Source organism: Passer domesticus, chromosome 1, assembly GCF_036417665.1.
Source record: "Passer domesticus isolate bPasDom1 chromosome 1, bPasDom1.hap1, whole genome shotgun sequence".
NCBI lineage: Eukaryota > Metazoa > Chordata > Aves > Passeriformes > Passeridae > Passer > Passer domesticus.
This window is the reverse complement of record NC_087474.1, coordinates 80,417,781-80,442,531: the sequence shown is the minus strand read 5'-3', so window position 1 is coordinate 80,442,531 and position 24,751 is coordinate 80,417,781. Positions and strand designations below refer to the sequence as shown.

The following is a 24,751-nucleotide window of genomic DNA, read 5'->3' as shown; positions in this document are numbered from 1 at the left end:
ACAGTGCCACAGCTTTTTGCTTTTTAAGAATACAGTTTTCTCTCACTGCATTTTTGCACAGCAGCACAAAGAAGCATCACTCAAAGGAGGACCCTTCTGTGATGCCATAAATAAATCCTCATCATTAGGCTGAGGTCTTAATGCAATCTGAACCACCTCTCCTAAACCTTCAACTTCTCCATCCATTTCCTTTCAATTCATATTGACAGATGTTCTTCCTTATTCACAGTATTCTTGTGGTAAAACAGCATTTTCCTATTTTATCCTGTCTTTATGGTGACCTTCCATAGTCAATCGACAAAATGCTTGGACACACCTACAGACAGTATTTTGGTCTAAGCAATCCTGCAGGGGAACTCATTACTAAAAAAAACCCTAGCAACCAAAAAAAAAAACCCAAAAACTACCAAAAATCCAACCAAAACAAACAAAAACAAACAAAAAGCAAAAAAAAACCCAAAAAACAACCACTTCCCGTGATCAGAAGAAAAACCCCACCAGAATTTGTCTGTCAAAGGAAACTAAGAATTATAAGGTTCAATGGAATAAAGTTTTGGGCTGAGGACACCCTTAGTCCTTGATGTTTGCCTTAAAAGGTTACAACTGAGGAAAGGACTGAAAAAAAAATTCTTTAACAGTTACTGTGCTTTACTCACATGCCATTTTAGAAGCAAAGCTGACATGAAAGATCATTGTGATCCACCTTATCATCTCACATCAATGCGTTTAGGCATTTCTGCTTTGCTTTGCTATGGAAAAAACTGTAAAGACAGCAAGATGTGTCCTTCCTTGGAGTTTGCACAGCAGAGCTGAAATGCTGGGCACTGCAGGCCTCACACTACCAAAGCAACGCTGGCAGCAGAAATACATCCCTGCTCCTTGCTACTGTTAATTTGTCAATATTCAGCTATTTACATCTTAATGTAGGATACAGCTTAGAAATCTGAAACTGGCTTCCACGGGAAAGTGTTGACCATATCCTTCTGCGTGCTTTGTGTCCACTTCTCTGTCACTACCAAAAATCATTATGGAGTAAAAATATTAAAATTTGCATCAGGATCATGGAAAGAATTCCTTCCCTCCAAATAAATGAAAAATATGTGTATGCAAACACACACTTTCAAAGGAAGGACATAAAATATCTTCTAGAAATCTGCTTTTGTCAGATTAAAAATTACTTTTATTGTATCTCATCAGTCCATTATTTAATTTGTGTATTTTCAAGGTGATGTACATTGTAAAAACATTCCAGGGAAGTTAATAAAACTCAGACTTTGTGCTGGCTTAAAATCTGCTCCATATTCCAAGATTTTTTCCCAGAGAAGAATAGATTTACTTATCTTGAAATTCTGCTTTGCTAAGATCAGTAGATACCATCCTTGTCCATAGCAGAAGTTGCATATTGTCCAAGGGGTTCAACATAAATAACTTCTGATGTTACTTATTCTGGAGAAAGTGTTTCTTCCTTCCTAGCTATCATGAAACTAGTTCTGTTCTCAAAATGACAAAATTAGGATATGGCTCTGGGTAACAAAGTGCCTACCAGCAAAAAGACACTCTGCTTGGCTTCCTACAAGCTTGACATCTCCTTTCTTCTGTGCATCCATGCCATTTCATCTCCCAAGGAACTTACAGGCAGAGCAAGCGCAGCTTGAAAATCTGATGTGCACATTTTCAGTATTTCAAAACATCTCAAACTTCAAGCTCAAGCAGAGGTGCAACATTTCTTCTGGGCTTTAGTGGAGTTGGGGATTAACCTTCTTTCCCTTTCTCTTTCACTGTTGTTTTTGTTTGCAGTTACTGTGGTGCTGTTTGCAGCACTGAGACGGCAGAGGAAAAAAGAGCCTTTGATAATTTCCAAAGAAGATATCAGAGACAACATTGTCAGTTATAATGATGAAGGTGGTGGAGAGGAAGACACCCAGGCATTTGATATTGGCACGCTGAGGAATCCCGAAGCCATAGATGATAATAAATTACGCAGAGACATTGTGCCAGAAACGCTTTTTCTGCCGCGGCGGACTGCAACAGCGCGAGATAACACGGATGTCAGAGATTTCATTAACCAAAGGTTAAAGGAAAATGATACAGATCCAACAGCACCCCCGTATGACTCATTAGCAACCTACGCATACGAAGGTAATGGTTCTGTGGCCGAGTCCCTCAGCTCCCTGGAGTCGGTGACTACGGACGGAGATCAGGACTATGATTACCTCAGTGACTGGGGACCTCGGTTTAAAAAGCTGGCAGATATGTATGGCTCAATGGACAGTGACAAAGACTCTTAATATGTTGTATTTTTTTTTCTCTCTCCTTTTTTTTCTGTTCCTCATTCCCAGAAACAGCATTGGGATATGTGAAGTGGCTATTTCTTTCTGTTTCTCCACAACTGTTTGAAAGGGTTCTCTATTCTACTGATTTCAATTGTCTAATGACTGCAGTCTGTGTGGATTAGCCATCAGAAAACTTTCTCTATTATCATTTTATGAGCTTCCAAGAGGCAAAATCCTTATTTTTTGAGTGCATCCAGTTTGCCAAGCCAATCTTACAGGCACAGCAGTAGTGGAGGGAAAAAAAGGATCAGATGGGGAGCAATATTTTTACTTGTTCTGCTTATATTGTAAATTGGAGTATATTACTGTTTAAGCTCACTTGCTTTTCACTTGTATTCAGACTATTCAGCTCAGATGACTGCTCTGTCAATTGTGTATTGCACATCCCAATGTAATGAGGTACCCTAGTTTACCCTATGTATTATAGTCAAAAGTAGTGGTGATGGAATGAAGATTTATTATACAAGTAGAGTAAGCTGAGAAAAGAACATCAAACATGCATTTTACTCATGAGGAGGGTAGAGAGGCTTAATGGTCATTTAAACCTGAGTGTTTCTCTAGAACTCACCATTTCCCCATTGCACTGAATCATACTAACACACACATATATATAGTTCATTGACTGCTCTGTATATATTCTTTGGACCTAGCATTGCTGGAGAGATGTGTGTGTGTGCACGTGTGTGTGGTCAGTAGCCCCAATATACAATTCTTAGATGGTTTCCTCATTCTAACCCAGGCTTGCTTTGTGATACAGGGAAAGTCATCAAATCCAGCTCCAGATTAGGTCGTGACTTGGAGGAAGGAACAGATCATAACTGGGCTTTTGCTTGCACTTCCTCAGTCAGCCTCCACCTGCACATGAGTTCTGTGGTGCCCACTGTCCTGGAGAGGTTGTAGTGAGGCTGTTCATATCCACCTACTCCTGCCTGTTCTCATGTGCAGGTGGGGAGGAGTGACCTCATGGTAACTGCAACCCTCTGGGGCAAAAAGAGCAACTGCAGAGGAGAAAAGTGGTTTTATTTTGTCCTGACCTTCTCTACCTGGATGTTGGTGGTGGATTCCTGACTGACTCTCTGCCCAGTTTTGCTATCTGTAATATAGGGAAATAATGCCTACCTCATCAGGATGTTGCAAGAACTATGTAAGACGTATGGAAAATGCTTTAGAAATGGAAAACACTGGCATTCTGCCAGAGGAAGTAACTTTTCATGCTTTTGGGTAGTTGTTTCCTTTTTTTTTCTTCCAGACTCAAGCCCTGCACAAACAAACGGTGGTCATTCCAGTGGCCTGAAAGGGGGGTTTATAATTATAACTCATTTTTTAAAATAAACTACTCAGTCAGGGTTGTTAAAGACTTTAATGAAAGGTAAAATTTTAACCACAAATTTCTCTGTGTGTGTTTATCTGCTTTGCCAAGCTGAGTAATTTTTGTCCAGGTGTGAAGTGGGAAAGTTGCCATAATCTTGGGCCAAAACAGTTTTCTTTACAGCTTGCACACCACTCAGTATTTCAGTTTGTTTTTCAAACATGCAGTGGCTGCTCTTCAAACCCAGACAAGTAGGAGAGGCTCTCTGGAGAAAATCTTAAGGGTCTGCCATGAGGCATAACCAGTTCCAGAAGTTAAATGCTGCCCTGTGTCCCAAAGTAGGGAACCAGCCCATGGCACTCTGCCAAGGAAAGAAGGAATTAGTATTTTTTAAATACCTCATGTGTAACTATTCTAATTTGTTTCATGAAACAGTATTTAATACCAGAATTACAGGATCTATTTTCCTCCTCCCCCAAATTTTAAGTGAATCATTTTGAAATTTAAACAGCTCCAATTTACTCCAGAAATAAAGAGACATGAGAAAAAATGTAATAAACACAAAACTAAGGAAAATTAAAAATTAATCCCTGGAATTCATTACTCCTTGTGAGATAAAGAGAGCAGTAAGAGACCCAAGTATTAGACTTCTTTTACAACCACAGTAACAGAATTTTAAATTTTGTGGACCAGCTCAGAGCCAAGAGGATGAGCCAGCCATGCTGTGACCCCGGCTGGGCAGGAAAGACCTTGTTGAGCATGCACACCTGTAGGTGTAGGGCACAGCAGCTAAAGGCTTGCAGATGCCCAGCAGTATAGATTGGATGTTTTCAGAGCAGAGGGGCCCAGAGTTTCCAAGGGTCCAGAGCCCTAAGCATCCCTGGTGGAAGCCTCTCAGAGTGTTTAAGTCCAACAGAATGTGGCTCCCAATTCCATCACTTAGTGGGGTGCTGAGCTGTTGCAGCCATCATAATGGCAGTGGCATGGCTAGAGCCTTATTATTTCTAGAGCCTCTATGTCTAGAGGCTAGAGCCTCTTCAGGGCCCCTAACTAATTTAAGCTGCTACAAGCCTAGCTCTTCATGGCTTTCTTGAAATCAGAATTTCTAGGAAGCAATCTGTCCAAAAGCTGGCTCTGGCAGACAGGAGAGCCCATCTGAATTTCAGATATGTGGAGGAGCAGCAGATGCTCAGCACCACCTGCCACAGGTCCTCACTTCGGGCTGCTCCCCTCACACCGTGTCAGTGGGGCCAGCACATCCCTCCAGGGGCTCTCCCCCGTGGCTTCCTGACACATCCCTCTCTCAGCCTTCACTCTGGAGTTGCCTCCAGCAAATGGCTCCAAGCTCAGAATCCAGCTGGATGCCCAAAGTGAGCCAGTGAACTGTCCCTTCCCTTCCTTAAGCCTCAAGGAAACAGACTGGTGTGTGGAGGTGATGGCAGAGGTGGCTGTGACACTGTTCAGCCCTGCGTGCCACCTCCAGCTCACTGGGAAGAGGGAGTCAGTGGCGCTTGGCTGAAGACAGCCCTGGTGCCCTGAAGGTGCTGGGCCACTCTGCAAGTCAGCAGCCTGCATTAGTCACTTCTTGGGTGGGATAATGAGACAGCAGATCAGTGAACTCCTTGTAACTATTTTCCTATGTTTGTACAGTGATTTACTGATTGTTAGTAGCAGTCCAAGTGCAAGTTTTGGTTTGGTTTGGGTTTTTTTTTCCTTTTAATTCAAAGCTGGTTTTATCTTGTCCATTGAGTGACACAGTAAATAATAGAGAGTGGCTACTCGTGCCTGTTATGTAAATATATTACATATATAAAATTATGTTATGTCACCACAAATATGGTGCCTGAATAGCAAATGCATTCTTCTAAGAAAATGTGAGGCAAACTTGCATCCAAGTTATTATTTATGCATCTAGGTTTTAAGGTCTATTTTTTTTCCTGCAAATTAAACTGATTTAGCATCTCTCACACAGCAAGGAGAGCTCAATTCTTTCTTTTCTTCTTGCTTGGCAGTACCACAAAGTGCAATTTATAAAATCAGTACTCCATTCTAAATATTGAAAGTGCCATATTGCAGTGAATACAAACCTTTGCAGTAGTATTTCTTTGCACTTTGTTGCATGGTGGCGTGCTAGATGATAGAAATGAGTATTTAACAATGCTTTCACACAGTGCTACAATTGTCATTTGTAGATAACCAATTGTTGGACTATGGGTTATGAAGTGGCTTTCAAGGCTGCTTTAAGCCTGCTCTTTTTTACAACCACACCTAATTCAGAAGAAGAAATATTATTAGGCGGTTTAGCTAAGCCAGGCAGAGAGATTAAAAATGCAGTTGGATTTTAATTTGGGAAAGTATCTGACCTAACAACAGGAAAGATATTAAAAGACACCAAGGAATTTAGTGGATACAACATGAAACAGGGACCTGGTAGGCTATGCCAGCCATGTTACTGCAGAAAAATAACATCTCTACACTTGAAATGGAATAAGGTTTCTACAGTAACCATTTCATCTCAACTCCCAAGAGACTCACTTTATCCCAGAAAACTGGTGGGGAGTTGTTTTTGCCTTGTGTTGGCTGGGGTGTTTTTTACCCCAGGAGAACTACTTCAGGTTAAACCCAATTCTATCCCAGAACAGCACCAGTGTAGGGAGACGCAGCAGCCCACACCTCCAGTGCAGCAGTCTCAGGAAATCTCTCTGTGCAGACAAGTGCTTGGAAGAGAGCTGAGGCAAAGACTTGCAGAGAGCTCTGCACAAGGCTCTACCAGCAGTATCACAGGACTCAGATGTGTTCCCAAACCTGACAGAGATGGAGTTGTGTCTAACCATGAGAAAACCAAATTGTCTGTATTTTTCAGTTATATCTGTTAAAAATCTGCTGGAAAAGATAGGTAGTAGAAGAATTTGTCACCTGTACCAACAGAAGTGTTTTCTAAATTTTTCTTAAGAAACATATTTGTCTGGTCTTGCTTCAGGTGTTTCTTCACTGTTAAATGTGAATGGAAGAGGCAACCTTCAAATAGTCCACTTTAGGAAGTAGCAGTCTACATTACAAGTTACAGCTTTTCCATTTCTCTGTTATGAAAACAAACAAAAAAAAAAATCCCACAAAACCAAGAGAATGAACATCTGCAGTATTATAAAACCCAGAACAGCCACAGAGAAGTACAGCAGAGAGAAATTGCTTTAGAAAGGTATGTCTACACAGGTACAGTTTGAAAACCAGAATTATCCATGTTGAGCAGAACCACCAGTGAACTTCCAACACTTTCAGATTTCCTGACACACCAGAGGGAGATATGTGTGGATAGGGAGAAAGACATCTCTTTTACACCAAGTAACTTAAATCCAGGCTGTTTCCATGTAGATCTCTTGGAAAGAAAGGCAGGTGCTAAATTTCTGCAGCAGAACTATCTTGGTGGTCTTCTGCAGGGTGATTCCTGACAGTGGTTTTGAGCAGGTAACTCTCTGTAAGCACCACTGTGTTAGTCGACCTGCCACCATCTGTTAGAAAGGTCTCTCCATGTTTCCTTTGGCTATGAGAAGCATTGAAGTGTTTCAGAAGACCACCGTCCCAAATGGATGCTGCCGTCCCCTGCCCATTTGCATTTCAATTAACTCTGCAGTCTGAGCTGCCTCATCAAATGAGAGCTGACAAAGTAAGAGTCATTATGCTGCTTCCACTGAGTATGAAACGTCATAAGCTGTGAAAGGCAGGATTTTTCCAACCCATCTACACCTCTGAAACAGCAGCCTCATCCAATAAATCTTAAAGCCACAATATTTTTTGCTTTCAGTTCAGTCTTTGAAAAGAGTTCTTTTCTCAGAGATTGTTTCTGTAGTTAAAGACTAACAAAAGCATATTTAATATCTACAGACTCATGCATTGCTCCAGAAAGGGAGAAAAACACAGAACTCCAACACAATGCTTTAATACCAGTCTCTGCCCTCAGCAGTTTTATTTAAGCCAGCTGAAACAATCTTGATCCTGCCCATCATTTTGCAATATTACACTTTTGAGACCAGGCTTGTGTTTGTCATACACTAAAACAGTTTCCTGAACCGTTCATAAAATTCACCCAGGAGCCGTGGCTGGGGTTGTAGGAAGTACAAGTGTCAGAGAACTGAGTATTTCAGGGAGAAGATCAGGAGGTGAATTGCATGGAGGTAGTCAGTCATATGCAAGCAGGCCCATGGCACTTAAAAGCCACAAAGCTATAATCTTGTGCTTAGAGTTATTGGATATCAAAGGAGTTTTTACAGAAGCTGCCCTTATCATTTTATCTTCATGTATCTTTGGCTTTCATTAAAAATAAATTTTAAAAGAAAAAAAAAAGAAAAAAATAAAAAGGAGCTGCTATGTTTAAATTTTTCCTACCACAAAGTCGATTTGACAAATAAGGCATAAGTCCAGCATACAGAGAAATCCTTTCCATTCCCATGGGCTTTTGACTTTTCCTATGAGACTGCACTATTTATGTAAATATACTTGGAGACACTTTCTATAAGCTTTTAGTTTTCTATGATCTATTACTTTAGTGTTTATTAAAGATACAAACTTATAGAACTATTGAGCATTCAGGTGAACACAACAAAGAAAACACTGCAAACACAAAATCGTTCTGGATTTTGACACATAAACTCTTCAGAATCACTGTACTGTTTTAATTCTGTGATTATTTTCATTGCTTTGAAAAAATTAAACTTTAAAGAAAGGCCTTATAATAAATGCTATGTGCATCTTAACTGTGTTACTGAGCGAAATCAATCTGGCAAACTCCTATTGCGATATGTGATTTTTTTAAAAACCCTTTAAAATAAATGCCTTTTAGTATTGATTTTTTTTGAAATTAAAAATACTTCCAAGCATAAGTTGAAAATGATGCCTCCACCTGGGAAGATTCACTTGCTAGCATGCTCCAGCCACACAGTCTCTCATGATGTCATCCCCCGGTTGTGCCAAGAGAGCCTCAGCATTGAATGGATCTGTCATTGCTCAGCAGAGAGCAATGAGACATTTGTGGGTGACAATTTTGTCACCCAAGAGGTTTACACCTAGAACTTCCCTGTGTTGCAGAGGGACCCATGCTGGAATGATTATCTCTTCTGCAGCGTGGATGGGCATTTTGTTTTTGTCAGATGGAAAGTGTGCACTCTCTCCCTTATATTTCCTGTTCACTGTACTGGCTTCTTTTTTGGGGGTTGGGGGGCAGGGGAAAATGAAATTTAAGGATTTGATGAGAAACCAATTTGAACAATTTCTCACAGACAGAGTGAATTTGCCTTTTTGCAAATTGATTTTTGTAACAAGTTATTTATATGATATTACTTAATAAATTGTTTTTTCTAACTTGTTTTTTTTTCCTAATTCTCTCAATCTATGTTATGTATTTACAACACTATCATAAAGATAAACCTTTGAAAAGATTCTCCAATCACTTTAAGACAAAGGGCGAAATTGACTCAGTCTTTGAAATTAAATTCTAAAGTGTCTGGTGTGCACCATATAAGCAGTAAGATTGTGATTTTGTGATCACTAAGGCCTCCCAAGGGTGGTGTAATTCCAGAAGGAATCATTCACCAGGAGGATATTCGTCTGTGATCACAAGCCTAATTTTGACTAGCCAAGGTTTCGCAGGAGGGCAGCAGAAGCTTTGTCAAGGTAAAGCGTGCAAAATGCCTTTATTTAAGCATATAAAGATCACATAATTTATAACAGCACTGTTCAGTTTTTATTTGTCTTTCATCATGTGAGATTAAAAAAAAAATTTAGTCACATTGCAGTTATGGAGAGTCAAAATGTCATTTGCAGTATCTTTTTACATAAGAAGAACAACCTCCAGAGAAAATTCTTCATTTTAGTACTCCTTTAGTAAAAGAGCTGTCTATATCTCCAGAAATTCCATCATATTTAAAGGACAAGGACAGAGAAGGAGTGGGAAAGGTCACAGCAAAGTAATATTTCATTAAAAGCACTAGAGTGAACCACAAAATCAAACAGTTTAGCACTAAAACCCATATAGGGTTTATGAAAGGACTAAGTTCTCTAACTGATGAGAAATTAGCCCAAATATCCACCTGCAATCTTTGGTGAAGCTCCAGAAGAAAACCTCTGTACAAACAGCCAGAAAACCCCAGCTCTTAAAAGCAACAGGAGACAGGATATAAATACAAAAGTCTACTCAGTTTTTGTTTGCCTATCTGAACACCAAGCCAAGGAAACTGAGCATGGCCCTGTACAGGAGGATGCATCTACTGCCCACCCACTCCCTTCAGCAGGAGCACACACACTTGCAGGTGCAAGCTTAGAGAGGCTGCAGCAACCCATCTCTCATCTCCGTGACTTTGTACATCAGAGCAACCCTACAGGATTCACAAAACATCAGACTGAACTTTTCATCTCCTAAATAATGGGAGTAACAGCTGAAGAGATTCTGGTAGTCCACCTGCTGAAAGGTGGTCCAGACTCTGCAACCCTCCACATGTGCTGAGAGCAGAACCACTTTTATTTACATGATAGAGGAATCTATCATATTTCTTGTATTCTTATTTGATTTACTATATCAAAGACCTCCTCAGTCATAAAGAAAATTCAACTAAACGGTAGAATTTTGGCCAGAAAAAATATATTTGGTTTTCCAACATTAATTTACTAGGTTTATCTATGTAAAATTACTCTCCCCCCAACAAGCAGCACACCATCCACACCCCACTGGAAATTTTCATCTTTCATTAATACTATCAAAGTCATCCCAGAGATAAGTCAGCTAGACAAGTCATTAAAGCCAATAGCCATTTTCTTTTTTACAGTTCTTGTTTACTGTGTCTCCTCCTCCTCCTCTGCCTCTCTGCTCCAGTCTTGTGAGACCCCATCTGGAGTGCTGCATCCAGCTCTGGGATCACCAGCACAGGAAGGACATTGACCTGTTGGAGTGACTTCAGAGAAGGGACATCAAGATGACCAGAGGGATGAACTTCCTCTCCTGGGAGGAAAGTCTGAGAGAATTGGGATTGTTCAGCCTGGAGCAAAGAAGACATGACCTAATTGCTGCCTTCCAGTACCTGAAGGAAGCTGGAAGGACAGGAAAGATGAAAAATTATTTTTTAGAAGAGCAGGTGGTGACAGGACAAGGGGGAATGGCTTCAAACTGAAAGAAAGTAGGTTTAGGTTAGATGTTAGGAAGAAATTCTTTACTGTGAGGATGGTGAGGGACTGGCACTGGCATCCCAGAGAAGTTGTGATGCCCCTTCCCTGGAAGTGTTCAAGGCCAGGTTGGATGGAGCTCTGAGAACCTGGTCTCGTGAAAGGTGTCCCTCCTGCCTACAGCAAGGGAGGTGGAACTAGATGATCTTTAAGGACCCTTCCAATACAAGCTATTCTGTGATTCTGTGAATTTCAAGGACAGCTTGAACTAAGAAAACCAAAGAAAAGAGTAAACGTTTAAGATGTTTTAATTCTTGCATAAAAATTGCAGGAATGATCACTTAAATGAACAGCCAAGTGAATTCAGTGTTGGTTCTTCCAGTCTTACTGTGACATAACATTCCTTTTGATGCTGTAAAGGAAATTTGAGTTTGTTGGACAAGGCACAAATTAAAAAAAAAAGAAAACCAACGTATTCTTATCCAAAATTTTAGAAGCTTTTCTTCTTTCTTGCCAACACTAGTACATCTTTCCCTGATTGCAGTACAGATAGTTACTAGCAAACATCCACTCTGTGTTTTTCTCCAAACTGACTTCTACAACTAACAGTTTTTCAGCAGCTCTCTCTCCACATCAGATCTCAAGCACCTCTGTCCCTCCAGTCAGAAAGGCTGATTCTACTTTCTTTATTCCCCACATAGAAGCAAACATGAGCAGCATCAGAATCCTCAGTCACTCATTATTTCTAATTGCTCCAATACTCATGACGCATTTTTTGACCTTGGGTAGCCACAGAGTGCACAAAACATTAGCTGTAGAAACACTCATGGCCTGATAGGAACTTATCATCATATCCTACTTTATTTAAGCACAAGAGAAACAAACTTACCATGGTCAGGAAGACTGTATGCGAGGGAACATGCTAATCTGAAAATTCAAAAAAAAAAAAAAAAACCAAAAAAACCCAAAAAACAACCCAAACCCAAACAAACAAAACAAAACAAAAAACAAGCAAAAAAGACCCCAAAACAAACCCAAGCCAACACCCTCCCCACCCCCAATCAAACAAACAAAACTAAAACTCCAAGAATCTCCTAAATACAGCTTACCCCATACCCTTTCTTGGAATTTTGCCTTTCTTAACTCAGAACTTCGGCTGGCTGGCTGGCTGCTCATGCATGCATCTTAATTAATAACCAAATGTATAAATCCCCTCCTGATTGCTTTTACATGTTTTTCGAAACATCTGCTTCTACCTTCATTGTTAGCAAAGCTGCTCTCTTCTACAGCTCAGCTGGGGAACTTATTTCTCTCTCTCTCAGAGTGCAATTGGGTATTTCATGTCAATTATCTTAATTGGAAGCAAGCTTAACCCATTTCCCAATTACAGCTCCAGCTTATTAGAACAAACAAACTCTCAAACCTCCTCTAATAAAATAAACCCAAAAATGCCTCCAAAGAACAAACCTAAACTTTGGTAACAAAACATTGAAGAGAGGACTCAATAAAAGAGCTCTGGTAAGCAAAAAGTGAGTAAGCTGGTACAGGAATGTAAGGAGACAGTGTGTGTGTGACTGGCTTGGTCTCTGACACAGCATTCGCCTAAGTCTGTTCTCTGCAAGTTCACAGAGGGAAAACCCCTCAGCCTGGCACTGCTTCATGTACTTTTATCCTCACATACCAAGGTGGAGCTGTCAGAGCAAAAAATAGAGGCAGGTGCATCCTTGTTTTGCCACTGCTGGGCATTGTGATGGCCTAGCTTTTTTGGGCTGCTCGAGTACAGAGCCAGGGTCTCTCTGCCTCCTCCTTCTCACACTGCTCCCAGAGTTTATCACTCGTGTTCAAACAGACATCAACTTAATTACTGGTGCCAAAGACAAGCAGCCTAAAGAGAAAAGTCATCCAGAGACAAGGGGGCCAAGCCACCTGCTCCTGCTGTTATGCCTTGGTTAGCCATGGTTCTTCACACGGCCTTCACTCTCTTGCTTGCCCATTTTTATGTTCCAGTGTCAAATGCACACCAGACATATCCTTTATTGCACATCTGTGAAGACAGCAGATGAAAACCATTCTATTTGGCTTCCCAGAAATGTCATCACCTTTTTGAGTGGCATCCACCTCTTATGCACACACTGGATACTAAGAAGCAATACACAGTAGAAGTCCAAGAACTCTAAGAAACTATGTGTAGAAATTATTCCACATGTTGCACTATTTATTTGCACAGGATAAGTGGGCCAAACACTTAGGCCATGAAGTTGTAATATTCTTGCCCACCTGCAGCATCTACCAGGTACTGATTTAATGATGAGTGTTTCCCCCTTGCCAAGATTGCCTGTTCAGAGATATTGATTGTGATGCTATTTTGATTTTGTTGTTTTCTGGTATTGTCAACATTTCTCTAAATAATTTCTACAGTTGTTTTTGAGAAACAAGGAAAAGTCAAAAATATACGTTTGAGATTCACCGCTCTAATATCTTGGTATTTAATCAACCTGTAATATAATATTGATTACAAATACCATGGAGACAAGATACTGGTGCTTGTCTTTAGAGCAAGTACTTTGTGTAGCTCTTTATTGCAAAAAGAGCCTTTCTAATGTTTTGCTACCAAATATCCATCTGGCCCATGGGCTCTCTCACTTTCACAGTCAAAATTTTATCATTGATCCTGGCAGAAGGGAGATGGGACTCCTGAAAGGCAGTGCAGATTAACTGTTTGATGACCAGCACAAAGTGCAGCAGAGAACAAAAAGGGACTCAGATGATACATGTTGTTCCTGAGGACTTATGAAATAAAAGAAACACATGTGAACAAAGCTCTCAGGCACGAAGGTCATGACATATAATACATTGTGCCAAACATTCAGAATTCCATGTTACTGCCCATTAACCATTACCTTGCAAAACCAAAACAAAACTCTCATTGTATGTCAGCTGAAACATCGTCAAACCCTGTCAGCTGTCTGCTTTCTCTCTCTCAATTCTTCTCCACTGGAAGGTCATGTCTTTCCTGCAGGCAGGGCTTGCTTTGTGCCAGCTCTGGTCACCCCTCCTGCACACCCACCTTCGAGACCAACTGGACCAAAGCCAATCTTCAAACTTCAATTTCACTGAGCTCTTGTTCTTGCGTCTCCTTTCTTTTATCCTCTGGGTAACCTACATACTGCCACAAACATTCACACCATATATATATATATCTGTTATGTTAATGGTTGCATAGTCTTATCTTACTTTCTACCGTCTTTTGAAATCCTGACAGCTGCTTTGCCCACGCTCTGCAAGTGTGAATAGATTATTCACATTTCATTCGTGCAGATAGTTCTGGGCACTCATTAAGTACATTTTAATAACTGGTAAACTCCAAAAGCCCTTTTCTATATGTCCAGTACTGTCAGCATGAGTTACTCCTGTCACTGTTGGAGCTAATGTGGTGATCAAGTGAGAAAATGCGAACACTGGAAGATGTTTTGATTACTCAAGGAAAAAAAAACCACTTCCCCATTTAGGCTGACTTCCCACTGCCCAATCTCTTTGGGACAGCAGTGAGTTAGAGGCCAACAGAACACTTTCTATGCTCCTTGGCAAATAAGGCACATATTTTTGTTTGGTGTAAGGGGTGTTGAGTTTAGGAAATAAAGACACAAATATCATTCCTCTAACACTGAAAGGAAGATCCAAAAAGCTTTATGAAAACCCTTTTCCTATGCACCCAGAAGCCAGCTAGCATTCTCTTCCCACCCCTCCATTCCCTTACTATCAGCCATGGAAGAGGGAGACAAGAGTCTTTGTTTGCCTCACCTAAGTATAAAGAGGGTTGCCACTGAAGGAAAATTAAAGGAGTGTTGAGGGGCAGCTAGAGAAACACTGTTCCTGACAGAAATAAAACTTGGACTGTCATAAAGTGTTAGTGGCCATATTTACATCTCTCCCATAAACCCAAACCATTAGTATCAGGGGAAGTGGGGATCAAGGGGAGCTCAGAGATTTAAATACTGTTCCAAAAAACATGATGTTGGCTTCTATAACCTGGAGGATCAGAAACTGACTTCCAATTTCTTTGCATATGATGATTATTTAGTCTGTCTGTTCAGGGGAACTAAAGGCACTAGTTGTGATGCATAAAGTGAGAAACTTACATCAGTCTGGGCAAGATTCATGCACTGTTTTCTTCAAGTCTGGAACATGGATTCAAACTCTAATCAGTCTGTCACTTTTAAAAACACTTCCAGACTGGTGAAGATATGCTGATATGCTTCAGGTATGAGAGTTGTACTTGTGACTAAATGTAGACTTGTAATAAATGTACTGCTAGACATTGCTGGTTTCAGGCCTCAGAAACCCTGCTGCTTTACTGCATCAGACTTCTCATCTGTTTGATGTAGCAACTTCAAGTCATTTACTATAAAGTCAGAATAAGAATACCTGGAGCAAGAAGGTTTGGAGAGAACTCACAAATGTGAATATGCTCTAGGACATAATAGGAAATTAAGCAAAACATAATTTTGTCATTTATTGCAGAGGGGTACACCAGTACTTTTGTATTAAGCCAATTTCAATGAAATGTGCTTTGTAGCTGTCCCCTCCAATGGAGCAAGTTTGTAAATATGGCATTAGTTGCTATTACTGTCCTGGGATTAATGCAGTACCCTCCTTTGCTGCCAATTGTTCTGCACTTTTAGGAGGATGCTTGTCTAATCAGATGTTGCTTGACATGTCATGGCTTTATGAAGTTAGCTTTGTTCTGATGTACAGTAATTATATTTAAGTTGCAATGGGCTGCACAGTTTAAATGAATAAATGACACTTTGGCACATCTTGTCTGTAAAAGTTCTTGGAGTTAGTTTATTTAGAAGAAAACAGAAGAAGGAAATTAAGTCCTTGGTCTCCTATTAGAGTATATGCACAGATCACTACATCTGTGCAGAGCAACAGAGCAAGCCAAGGAATAATTTACTATGCTCTCAAAGAGAAAAAAAAAGAAAAGTTCATCTTACCAAATATTTAGTGTTACTGAAACATTCATAGCCCTTTCATACAATCTGTTCTGTACCTGAACAGCCTAAAATTCACATACCTTTAAGTGTTCAGATTCTTTCTGTGTTAGAGATAATTCAAACTCAAGAGTGCCTTCTTTTAAAAAAGTGGTTTTGCCAAGTAAAAAAAGGTCAAACTTCTTGTGTTTTCTCATATTCACTAGTATATATGTTAGAAAAAAATGAGTCTGCCAGGCATAAAGACACACTTTATGTCTCAGACATATTGATAATGCTATTGATACTTAATGTGAATTTGTATTTTGAGCTTATTTAGCGCTGGCTGAGTTTAAAGACTTAATCCTTAATTTAAAGTGGTTATTTATTTTTAAAATAATTTTAGTAACTCTAAAAAAGACTTCCATAAGGGAAGTGCTATCAGTCTTTGTAACTAAAGTGGCACAAATAGTATCTTTTTAATGTGGTGCCTATTGTACTTAAGGCTTGCGCTAAAATAAGCGCAATGCTCTTTCCAATTCCCCATCTAAAAGAAAGGTGATTTTCTTTATTCAAACCTCTTGATCCAAGAAAGAAAGGGAGAGGAGATAAATACATCTCTTTGTAGTACTGCTTGGAAGTAAAGGTTAATCATGAAGTGCAGAGCTGTTTTTAGATGTTTCAAAATGTAAAACAGATGAATTCACACCTTCCTCATAAATGGGCCACTCTAGTTAAAACTTTGCGAAATGAATTCCTGGCTCTGCTTCTTTTTACAGAGAAAAATAACATAGTGGCCTTCTGGGGCAAGATCTTTAAAGATTTTCGATGAGATTTATGTGGCAGAAAGAGCTCTCAGAGACAAATCGATATAACTAAGTACAACGCTCTCATACAATCACGCTGATCAGGAAAACTGGCTGCATCATCACAGGGCTGTCATTTTCTCACTTGCACTGTGTGAGATTGCCTAAGGTTTCTTACAACGTTGAAATCAAACCCTCCAGTTGACAGCAGCCAGTGACAGCAGGGGGTTCAGGGCAAAGGAACTGCATCTTCTTGAGCTTGTGCCTTGTTAAACACATTTCTTTTTCTGACAGACTCGAGATTCCCATTCCTTGGCACCATATTACCTGCACAGACACATTCTCAGGTTGCATCTCTCTGTCTATTAGATAATTTTGATAAACAAATGTGAGGCCAAAGATTTCAAGGAAAAAGTACATTCTTACATTTTTATACATCCAACACCTTTCTCTGTTTGTGGTATTTTTAATCAGTCTGTTTGCAAAGAACAGAAAGACAGTGCCTCATCTAGACGTGCTAAGATATTTCTGATCCTCATTTCTTCACTCCCTCATCATCAGATGAACCTGTTCTGTGGTGTGTTTTTACTTGGCTCCTTGTTGTTCATGCTAATTCCCACTGCACGTACCCTGGGCACTGCTCTGGTTTTGTTTTGCTGCTGTTAGGTACAGTCGTCTTGGTGCTGCTGAGGAACTGGTTACAGCAGGGCTCTGCTGTTCTCAGTACTGCATGGACAAAATGGCAGTGCTCACCCCAGCAAACTACAGGTAGCAAGCGTATGAAGGAATTCAGGTATAAACCATCAAAATCAGGAAATGAGGAGCTCAGCCTGCCTAATCACTTCTGAAAATCATGTTAGATGTGTACATGCAAGTCTTACATACACCTACATACTGTAAGTATGCAAACCTGTAAACCTCGACTGGCATCCCAGAAGCATCTGAAGGAGAACTCTCTCATGGAATGCCATTCCAGTTTTTCCTAGACTCAGCTTGTTCAAATGCATGCACTGGTCTCACGTATGTACACAAGTTATGCAGAACCTGTGCAAGTCTGGGCAGTTTGAACATAAGATATGCACCAGTGAGCTGTTAAAGAAATGGGAACAGAAAGTCCTACTTGCAAAAAATGAAGGCTAAAGACATTTGTTTGTGTATATATGTGTAACTGTGGCTTGGTTAATGTCCAAGCTTGCTGCTGATGGACATTAAAAGCATGAAGCAGTGTGAAAAAGACACACTAACTATCCAGTATATTTTATGGAAATGTCCCTCACAGGTTTTTAAGGTCAGTTCTGCTACTTAGCTATTAATCTTAAATACATGAAAAAAAATCACATGAAAAATTAGTCAAAATGTTAGCTGTATTGGTAATAAGAGGTGATGAGCATACAAATTAGGGAGAGAGAAGGAAGAAGAAAGGAACTGAAGGAATCGACACAGGGGAAAAGAGAAACCTCAAGAAGAAAATGAACATTCCCTGTAAATATCTTCAAGGTAACAATGTAAATGAAGGAAGGAAATTACACCAAGTCTCAGAAGACAACAGAAAAAGAAGTAATGGCCATAAGCAAAGAAGGAAAAAGTTCAGCCTAAACATGAGCAAAACTCTAATATAATTAGGCTAGTGAAAAATTCAAAGGTAGCTGAGGTGCAATTAATGCACATATTCAAGAAGAGTGGACTAAAAATAAAAAGATGAAGAGAACACATTCGTTAAAGTTGAGAGGAAACAAAGAAAGTGTTCATTGGCACCCTGTTAGTGATTTTTCTCCTCTATGACCTGGTAAACTTCAGATCGGCACAGTGATTAAATTGTGTTGCTTGCAACATACCTGTTTGCTCATAGTGCCTTCTTCTTCATTATTTCTTTTTTTTTTTTTTTTTGGGGGGGGAGGGGGAGTTAGGGTTTTTTTTGTTTTTGTGACAGCTAACATCAATGTTATTTTTTTTCTTATTTGACTTCTCAGCAGTTTTAATTCAGCCATGGCATCTGCTCTCATCATTTTGCTCCCTTTCCATCCAGCTCCTTCAATGATTCTGTAGACATGGATGCTACTTTTAAAGTGAGCACCGATATGGATGCATGGTCCTTCAGTTGCACTTGCCTCAAACATTTTAAATTCTGCCTTGTTCTGAGAGAGCTTGTAGCTGTTCAGGTCTAGGTGACTGTTAAAAGCTGTGCAAATGGATGACCCTAGTTCAACATGGGCCTGGTTTTCAATAGGCATTTTCCTTCTAGAGACATCTGTGTTTCACTAAGTCCATTATGATTTAGTACATAGCATAGGTGCTGTTTCATCAGCAGTATCTCCTTGATGTTTTGACAAACTGTAAATTCATGCTTTTAAAATCTCAGTTACCTGGATGCCAAGGTTTCATTTCAAGGTTCAACTTTCAGCTCAATATAGATACTCATTAAAGTCAAGGGAAGGACCCTACTGACTCAGATGAGTTAAGAAAGAGATGTTATACTTCTATTCAAGCTTAAGTAACCCTGAACATAAATTTGCCATTTGGATCCTTCACTGTGCAGTCTGTACAACAGCTTCCACTTCTGCTGTCACAGATGGTATTCCAATTCCATGGTCTGTTTTAAGTCCTCACACAACTCGCCATACCTTTGTATGTGAGTGCTCAAAAACCCTTAATAGACTTACCCTTCCAATTCCCAAAGTCAAGAAGTGCTTCTTTCTGTCTTTCCAGATGGGTGATAGACTCTCATTTAAAAAAGGAGTTGGGCAGCTACATAACTGTGGTGACCTGTGCCAAAGGAACTTTGTGGTGTCCTAGAAGCTCTTGAGTTTTTCCTGGAAAAAGCACTCGAACCAGAGTTTCCTACCGTGTGGCTGTAACAAAGAGAAAGAAGGAAAGAGCCATAGCCCTGCCATGGATGCAAGGGCAGGTTGGCTAGGCAGTAAGGAGCTTGTGCCTGCCCATGGACAAGACAGAGACAAAGGGGAGAGAAAGGAAAGACAAAGTTCATAATCCCTTAACATTTTTCTCCTCATTTTGCCATTCTAAAGTTGCCCTTGCTGGGGTTAATTAACAACTATGAATGCCAGTGCTACAGGAACAAAGTAGATTGCAGTTTTTACCCCTCTCCCACATTTTCCATCACTGTGACTGGACCTCAGGATGTGACCTCTGTAAATGCTCTCTCATTACTTTCCTACTAATTAGTCTCATTTCATTTATGAGTTATATTAGCTGGGGATTTTATATGGTTTAACACATTAAAAAATAAAGCTTCTTGACATTTGAAAATACTCTCACTTTGGAGAAACTGTCAGTCCTCTTCACATCTGCACATAAGGGGATGGTTGAAAGAGTCATCTGGGGATAAAGAAGCATTCTCCTCACAGCAATGGCTATGCAAAGTGTTAAGAAGGCCATGCCATGCTGGCTTAATGTGAGCACTTGTGTCTTATAGCTATATGCCACAAATGCTTAAAACCTAGATTCAACTCATATAACTATGGGCGTTAGACTGTTCAGAAAGATAAAAGAGGTGTCGCCCTTTGTTTCTCAGACAAGAGGGGGTGATTCATCCTGCCTAAGCCATGAACTAGTCTCTGGAGATGTGGCTTTCTCTCTCTACTTATCACAGCAGGGGCCTGGGGGGGGGGGCCATAGTTATGACTTCAGTGTCTGCTGCTTGGTAGGATGTGATTCAGCCTCAGAGTTTAGTATGATAAAAGAACTTTCTAGAAGTTCTTGTTTTCAGAGTATTCTGTGTTTTCTACAGGTGCAACTGACTGCAAGTCCTAGCTTCAAGCATGGCCTCTAAGAGCTGGTTGTGCTCTCCACCACTCTGTGTGCATACATGCATGTAAGCTGAAGGAAAATATCACTGAAAATTCATCTTAGAACAGCAGAAGCCAAATCAGAACATTTCTTCCCCTATGTTGGCTAACGCACTTAAAAAACCAGAGGTCATTCTGAAGAGCCAGGGACACTCACAGCTTGCTGGTATTCATTCACCTTTAGCAGAATAACAGCCTTCCATCTGTTCTCCAATATCACCGCCTCAGAAATTTGCCTGGGATTAAGAGGATTAAACTTCTCATAGTGCCATGCCAGAAGCAAAAGAGGAGCTTTTCTCTGTTCACTGGAACCTCTTCTGAAGGGGTGTCACCTTCAGACTTGTAGAGGACTACACATGCCTCCTTGTATGGAGAAATTGCTGAACAAAAGAAACTGAGTTAAGGTGAGCAACTTCAGTTGTATTACAAGTTTTAAGACATAAAGATGTGATCTATTCTGAAAGTCCCTGATGATTTATTTAGTGGGAATATTTCTACATTGTTTCCTTTAACATCAGAGAAAATGTGCCTTTGGAGAGGCACAGCTTTTATCTCATCCCTTTTAAAATCACACCACTGATTTCAAAAGAAAGGCTATGCCATGTCAGAATTTAAAACATTCACCTTATGGCTGTCACCTAAAGTAGATGAAATATATGCCATTGAGTTTTAAATGACTGCTTATGCTGCCAGTCACAGTCAGATCCTGAACAGAATGATGTAAATTCCCTCTATTTCACTGAAAGTGATGAAGCTGAACATTTTTATACTAGAAAAGGACCTGGCCCTTAAGTTTCAGTGTCTTCCAAATCCAAAGTAATTTTATCCACTTGAATAATTTATCATTATAACCTATTTTCCATTAATTTGACTATGCTCCCGTTCCTCTCGGGCTTGGTACTTACAGCATAGCTCTACTGCAAAAAACAACGATGTGAAATTAGCACTTTCTTACTCAGCAGATCCCTTTCCTGTGAGAAGTCAGAAAGAGTGCTGCTTAACTTACCATGAAAAGTACTAAAATCTCTCTTTTGCCCCTTCCCTGCTTTCCTCCCAAAAGGACTAGTGGAGCAAGGGGGAAGCAAACAGGTCAGGATTTTTGGCTCTTTTATTTATGTGACAGTCAACCAAGCTCCAGGGCCACCTGGGCAGCCTGTGGGTCTCTGGGTTGTGACCAGCATGACCCTCCTGCTGCCGACAGTGAAGCTGTAGCTGCCAGCAGAGCTTGCAGAGCCGCTGCCACTGATGGCAAGTGAAAACAACATGATTTCCCACTTCCACCTGATGTGCTCAGCTCAACAGAGACAGTCATGTATTTAAAATTAATCTCAGGCATAAGGATTGCAGGACGATGACCACTAAAATTCTAGGGACTGGAAAACAGATGAAGCTGTTGGTTGATGTGCTGTAAAACATCTCAGGTGTGAACACTTCTGTACTAATCCTGAGGAATTTGTTTAGCTAAAATCGATTCTGGAATTTGATTGGGGGGCCCAAAATCAAGCAAGATTTGGGGACAATTTCTGAAGAAACTGGTTGTTCATACAGAGATCAATAAAGTGCATAAGATCTCTCAAGGAATAAATTTTGAGGCAATATTCCCCCACTGTATCCGAATTAATTTTTTTTTCTACTTTTCCAGATAAGTCCTTTCTAAAACTCACACTGAAAATTCAAGATTATTATTCCCCAAGAAAGCATATCAATACACTGTAAAAATAGGAACTTTCAAAATAACTTTGGATTTTTCTTTGCCATTGAACATCATTTATTACAAGGATGTTCTTCAAATTTAGACAGTCTCTAACATATGACTAAGTCTGAAGTCACTTTGTCTGTCAAAAGGTAAAGGGCAAATGAGTTATCAGGGCAGCTGGGTCATCAGAATTCATTCTCTTTGGACCCGATGTAGTAAAAAATATCCTCAGTCTTCCAAACAACTGAAGTCCCAAAAGGCCACAAATCCTAGTCTTGCAACAGGCCAACTTATCCACCACAAAGGTCAGCATCATTAAACAGAATAAACAAACCAATCCAAGTGCCAGAAATGACAGATCTGCCTGGGAGGGGAAGGAGTCATGCAGCTGTCTCTCTGGGCCTCCTTCATTTCCACACTTGCACAGTCCCAAACCTCTTTGCACACACCCACTTACTCTCCTGTGTTTCACTCGATACACACATGTGCACACATATGCCTGTACAATGGGTGCACACATGGGAACAGACAAAAATCCCCTCAAAACATGGGAATCCATGAGACAGGCCATTACCAAACAGTATGGAAACAGCAGCTGATGGAACTGATCCCTTCTGATCATGTACAGACCTCTGGCCCTCTAGCCTCACTCCTCACTGCCTTGCAGGAAGTAGTGTTTTGGCCAGGGGTTAACAACAACTTGTAGAGTGGAGAAACAGTGTCTACTTCCAGCTCTCACTACCACGTCACCAGTTTCTGCCAGTCAAGGCTGGGGTAAAACCCATACTCATTCCTCTGCTTGCCTTCTCACCAGATGAAAAGGCACAGGATGGGTTCCCACCAGCCCTGGCACTGGCACACAACACTCCAGCCCAGGATCATGCTCCAGCCCACACTTCCATCTTCCATTACTGCCCTGGAGCCAGCAGCCACCAATCCTCCTGCAGCAACCTGAAAGATGGTGTTTTTCTGCCAGGCTGTTGGGGTCTACTCCAACAGCTATGGACCCTTGCCCACATGATATTTCATAGACGAAGGTAAAAGATTGAAAAGCGCTCTCCTCCATGTGGGAAACATTGTCCTTTATTCCAAGAGACACACCAAGTGGACAAACCCATGGGAGAAAGAAGAGGACGTCCCGTGGTGGCAGGGAGCTTTTATACCCCAGGATGGGGACAGAGGGAGAGGTCCACAGCCAATGGGACACCAGTGAGGAGTGGTGAGGGGAGGGGTAACCCAGGGGAGAGACCACCAGGGGGTACCAGGACAGGTGAGGGAAAGGCCAAGTGATGGGGACATGGGGTAACAAACCACATTATATAACATAAGCTATACAGTACAATATAAAACTATTCTGTGCCAATTCCAAATCAGCCAGTGCAAGAGAACAACTAATAAACTAGTGCACCACAACAGCAACCAGCACACATGGCAGCACAAGACTAAGAGGGGATGCTTCTCTCTTTTTGTGATGTTTACTCACAGCTCCCTCTACCTATCTACAATCCAAAAGTCTCTCAAACAATTAATTTTCAAGGAACCAAGGAAATAACTTAGGCACTTTGCAGCCAAGTATTTTTCACAGATGAGAGCACAGCTGTTTGCATGCTTATTTCCTTCTGTCACCACTCTGGAAATATATCCTGTGCTTAGAGTCATACTAACCTCTAATGAATTTGGTGAGGATACAGACTTAAAAAAACTACAGGCATTAGCAGCAGGCTGTGAATCCAGAAGGGAGACCTGCTTTTTCTTGTGTGTATGTAACAGGGCGAAACCTCAGCTACAACACAACATGGCAATGCTGCTTGTTCCTACCAGAGTGACGCCTGTCACACACTGTCCCAAGGTGCTGAGCAGTGGCCTTGGAGCTGTGAGCTCGAGGTGCCACAGCAGGAGCTCAGCAGCAAATGTGAGCTGGCTGTGGAGAGAAGCTCCCACTATGCAGGACCAGCCACCTGAGTTTTCTTTCACTTTTTAAAATTGCTTTTATAAGCTTTGTTTAAAAGAGATTAGGTAAAGCTCCATTCTAGGCTGCTGTGCATGAAATTTAAAATACCCGTATTAATGCAGAAATAAACCAACTACAACATCTAAAACTAAATGCTGTAAATAAGTAGCTGTGCAGTATGAGGAGAGGTAAATCTCAGCTGGGACTCGACAGATTCAGGTTTTGTTCTCATTTCTACCCTTGACCTGTTCAGTGACTTTAAGTCATTGCTTCCTTTCTATTTCTTTCTGGGTTAGGGATTGCCTGTCATTTTGTGTTCATAACAGCTGGCATGAAAAGTCCCAGTTACAGTGAAGATGTCTGGACACTACTTCAATAAAACTAATATCTAAATACCTGTTAAAAAAGAACATAGGGAAGCCTTTTGCTTTCCTTGATAAAAAGGTGTCATGTTGCAATGAGAGAAAATTTCAGATATTTCATTAAGTAAATAAATTTATACCTGCATAACTGCATTTACACCAAACACACATATATTCAACTATGTTCCTAATTAAAATCAAGAAAACTATCTAGTTGTGAAACTTTTAGTAGAAGTAATCTACTAGATTACTTCCCACCTCTGTATCTCTAAGATACTAAAGTTTTATTGTCTCACTTCTAATAGATTTGCTATATCTTACCAATAAGATTTATTTTCTAGCTTTGCATGAAAATCAACTCTGAAT

General features: G+C 40.5%; 1 protein-coding gene across 5 annotated transcripts in view; it reads left to right on the top strand.

Moving 5' to 3' along the window:
- The window catches only part of LOC135304663 (cadherin-6), a 103,034-nt gene extending 94,641 nt beyond the window's left edge, over positions 1–8,393 (top strand). For all 5 annotated transcript variants that reach the window (XM_064427357.1, XM_064427321.1, XM_064427339.1 and 2 more), the window contains one exon: positions 1,798–8,393. In XM_064427357.1, the coding sequence (XP_064283427.1) occupies positions 1,798–2,288 (491 nt within the window). In that variant the 3' untranslated portion in view covers positions 2,289–8,393. The remainder of the gene's footprint in view (positions 1–1,797) is intronic.
- Positions 8,394–24,751: the final 16,358 nt, after the last annotated feature.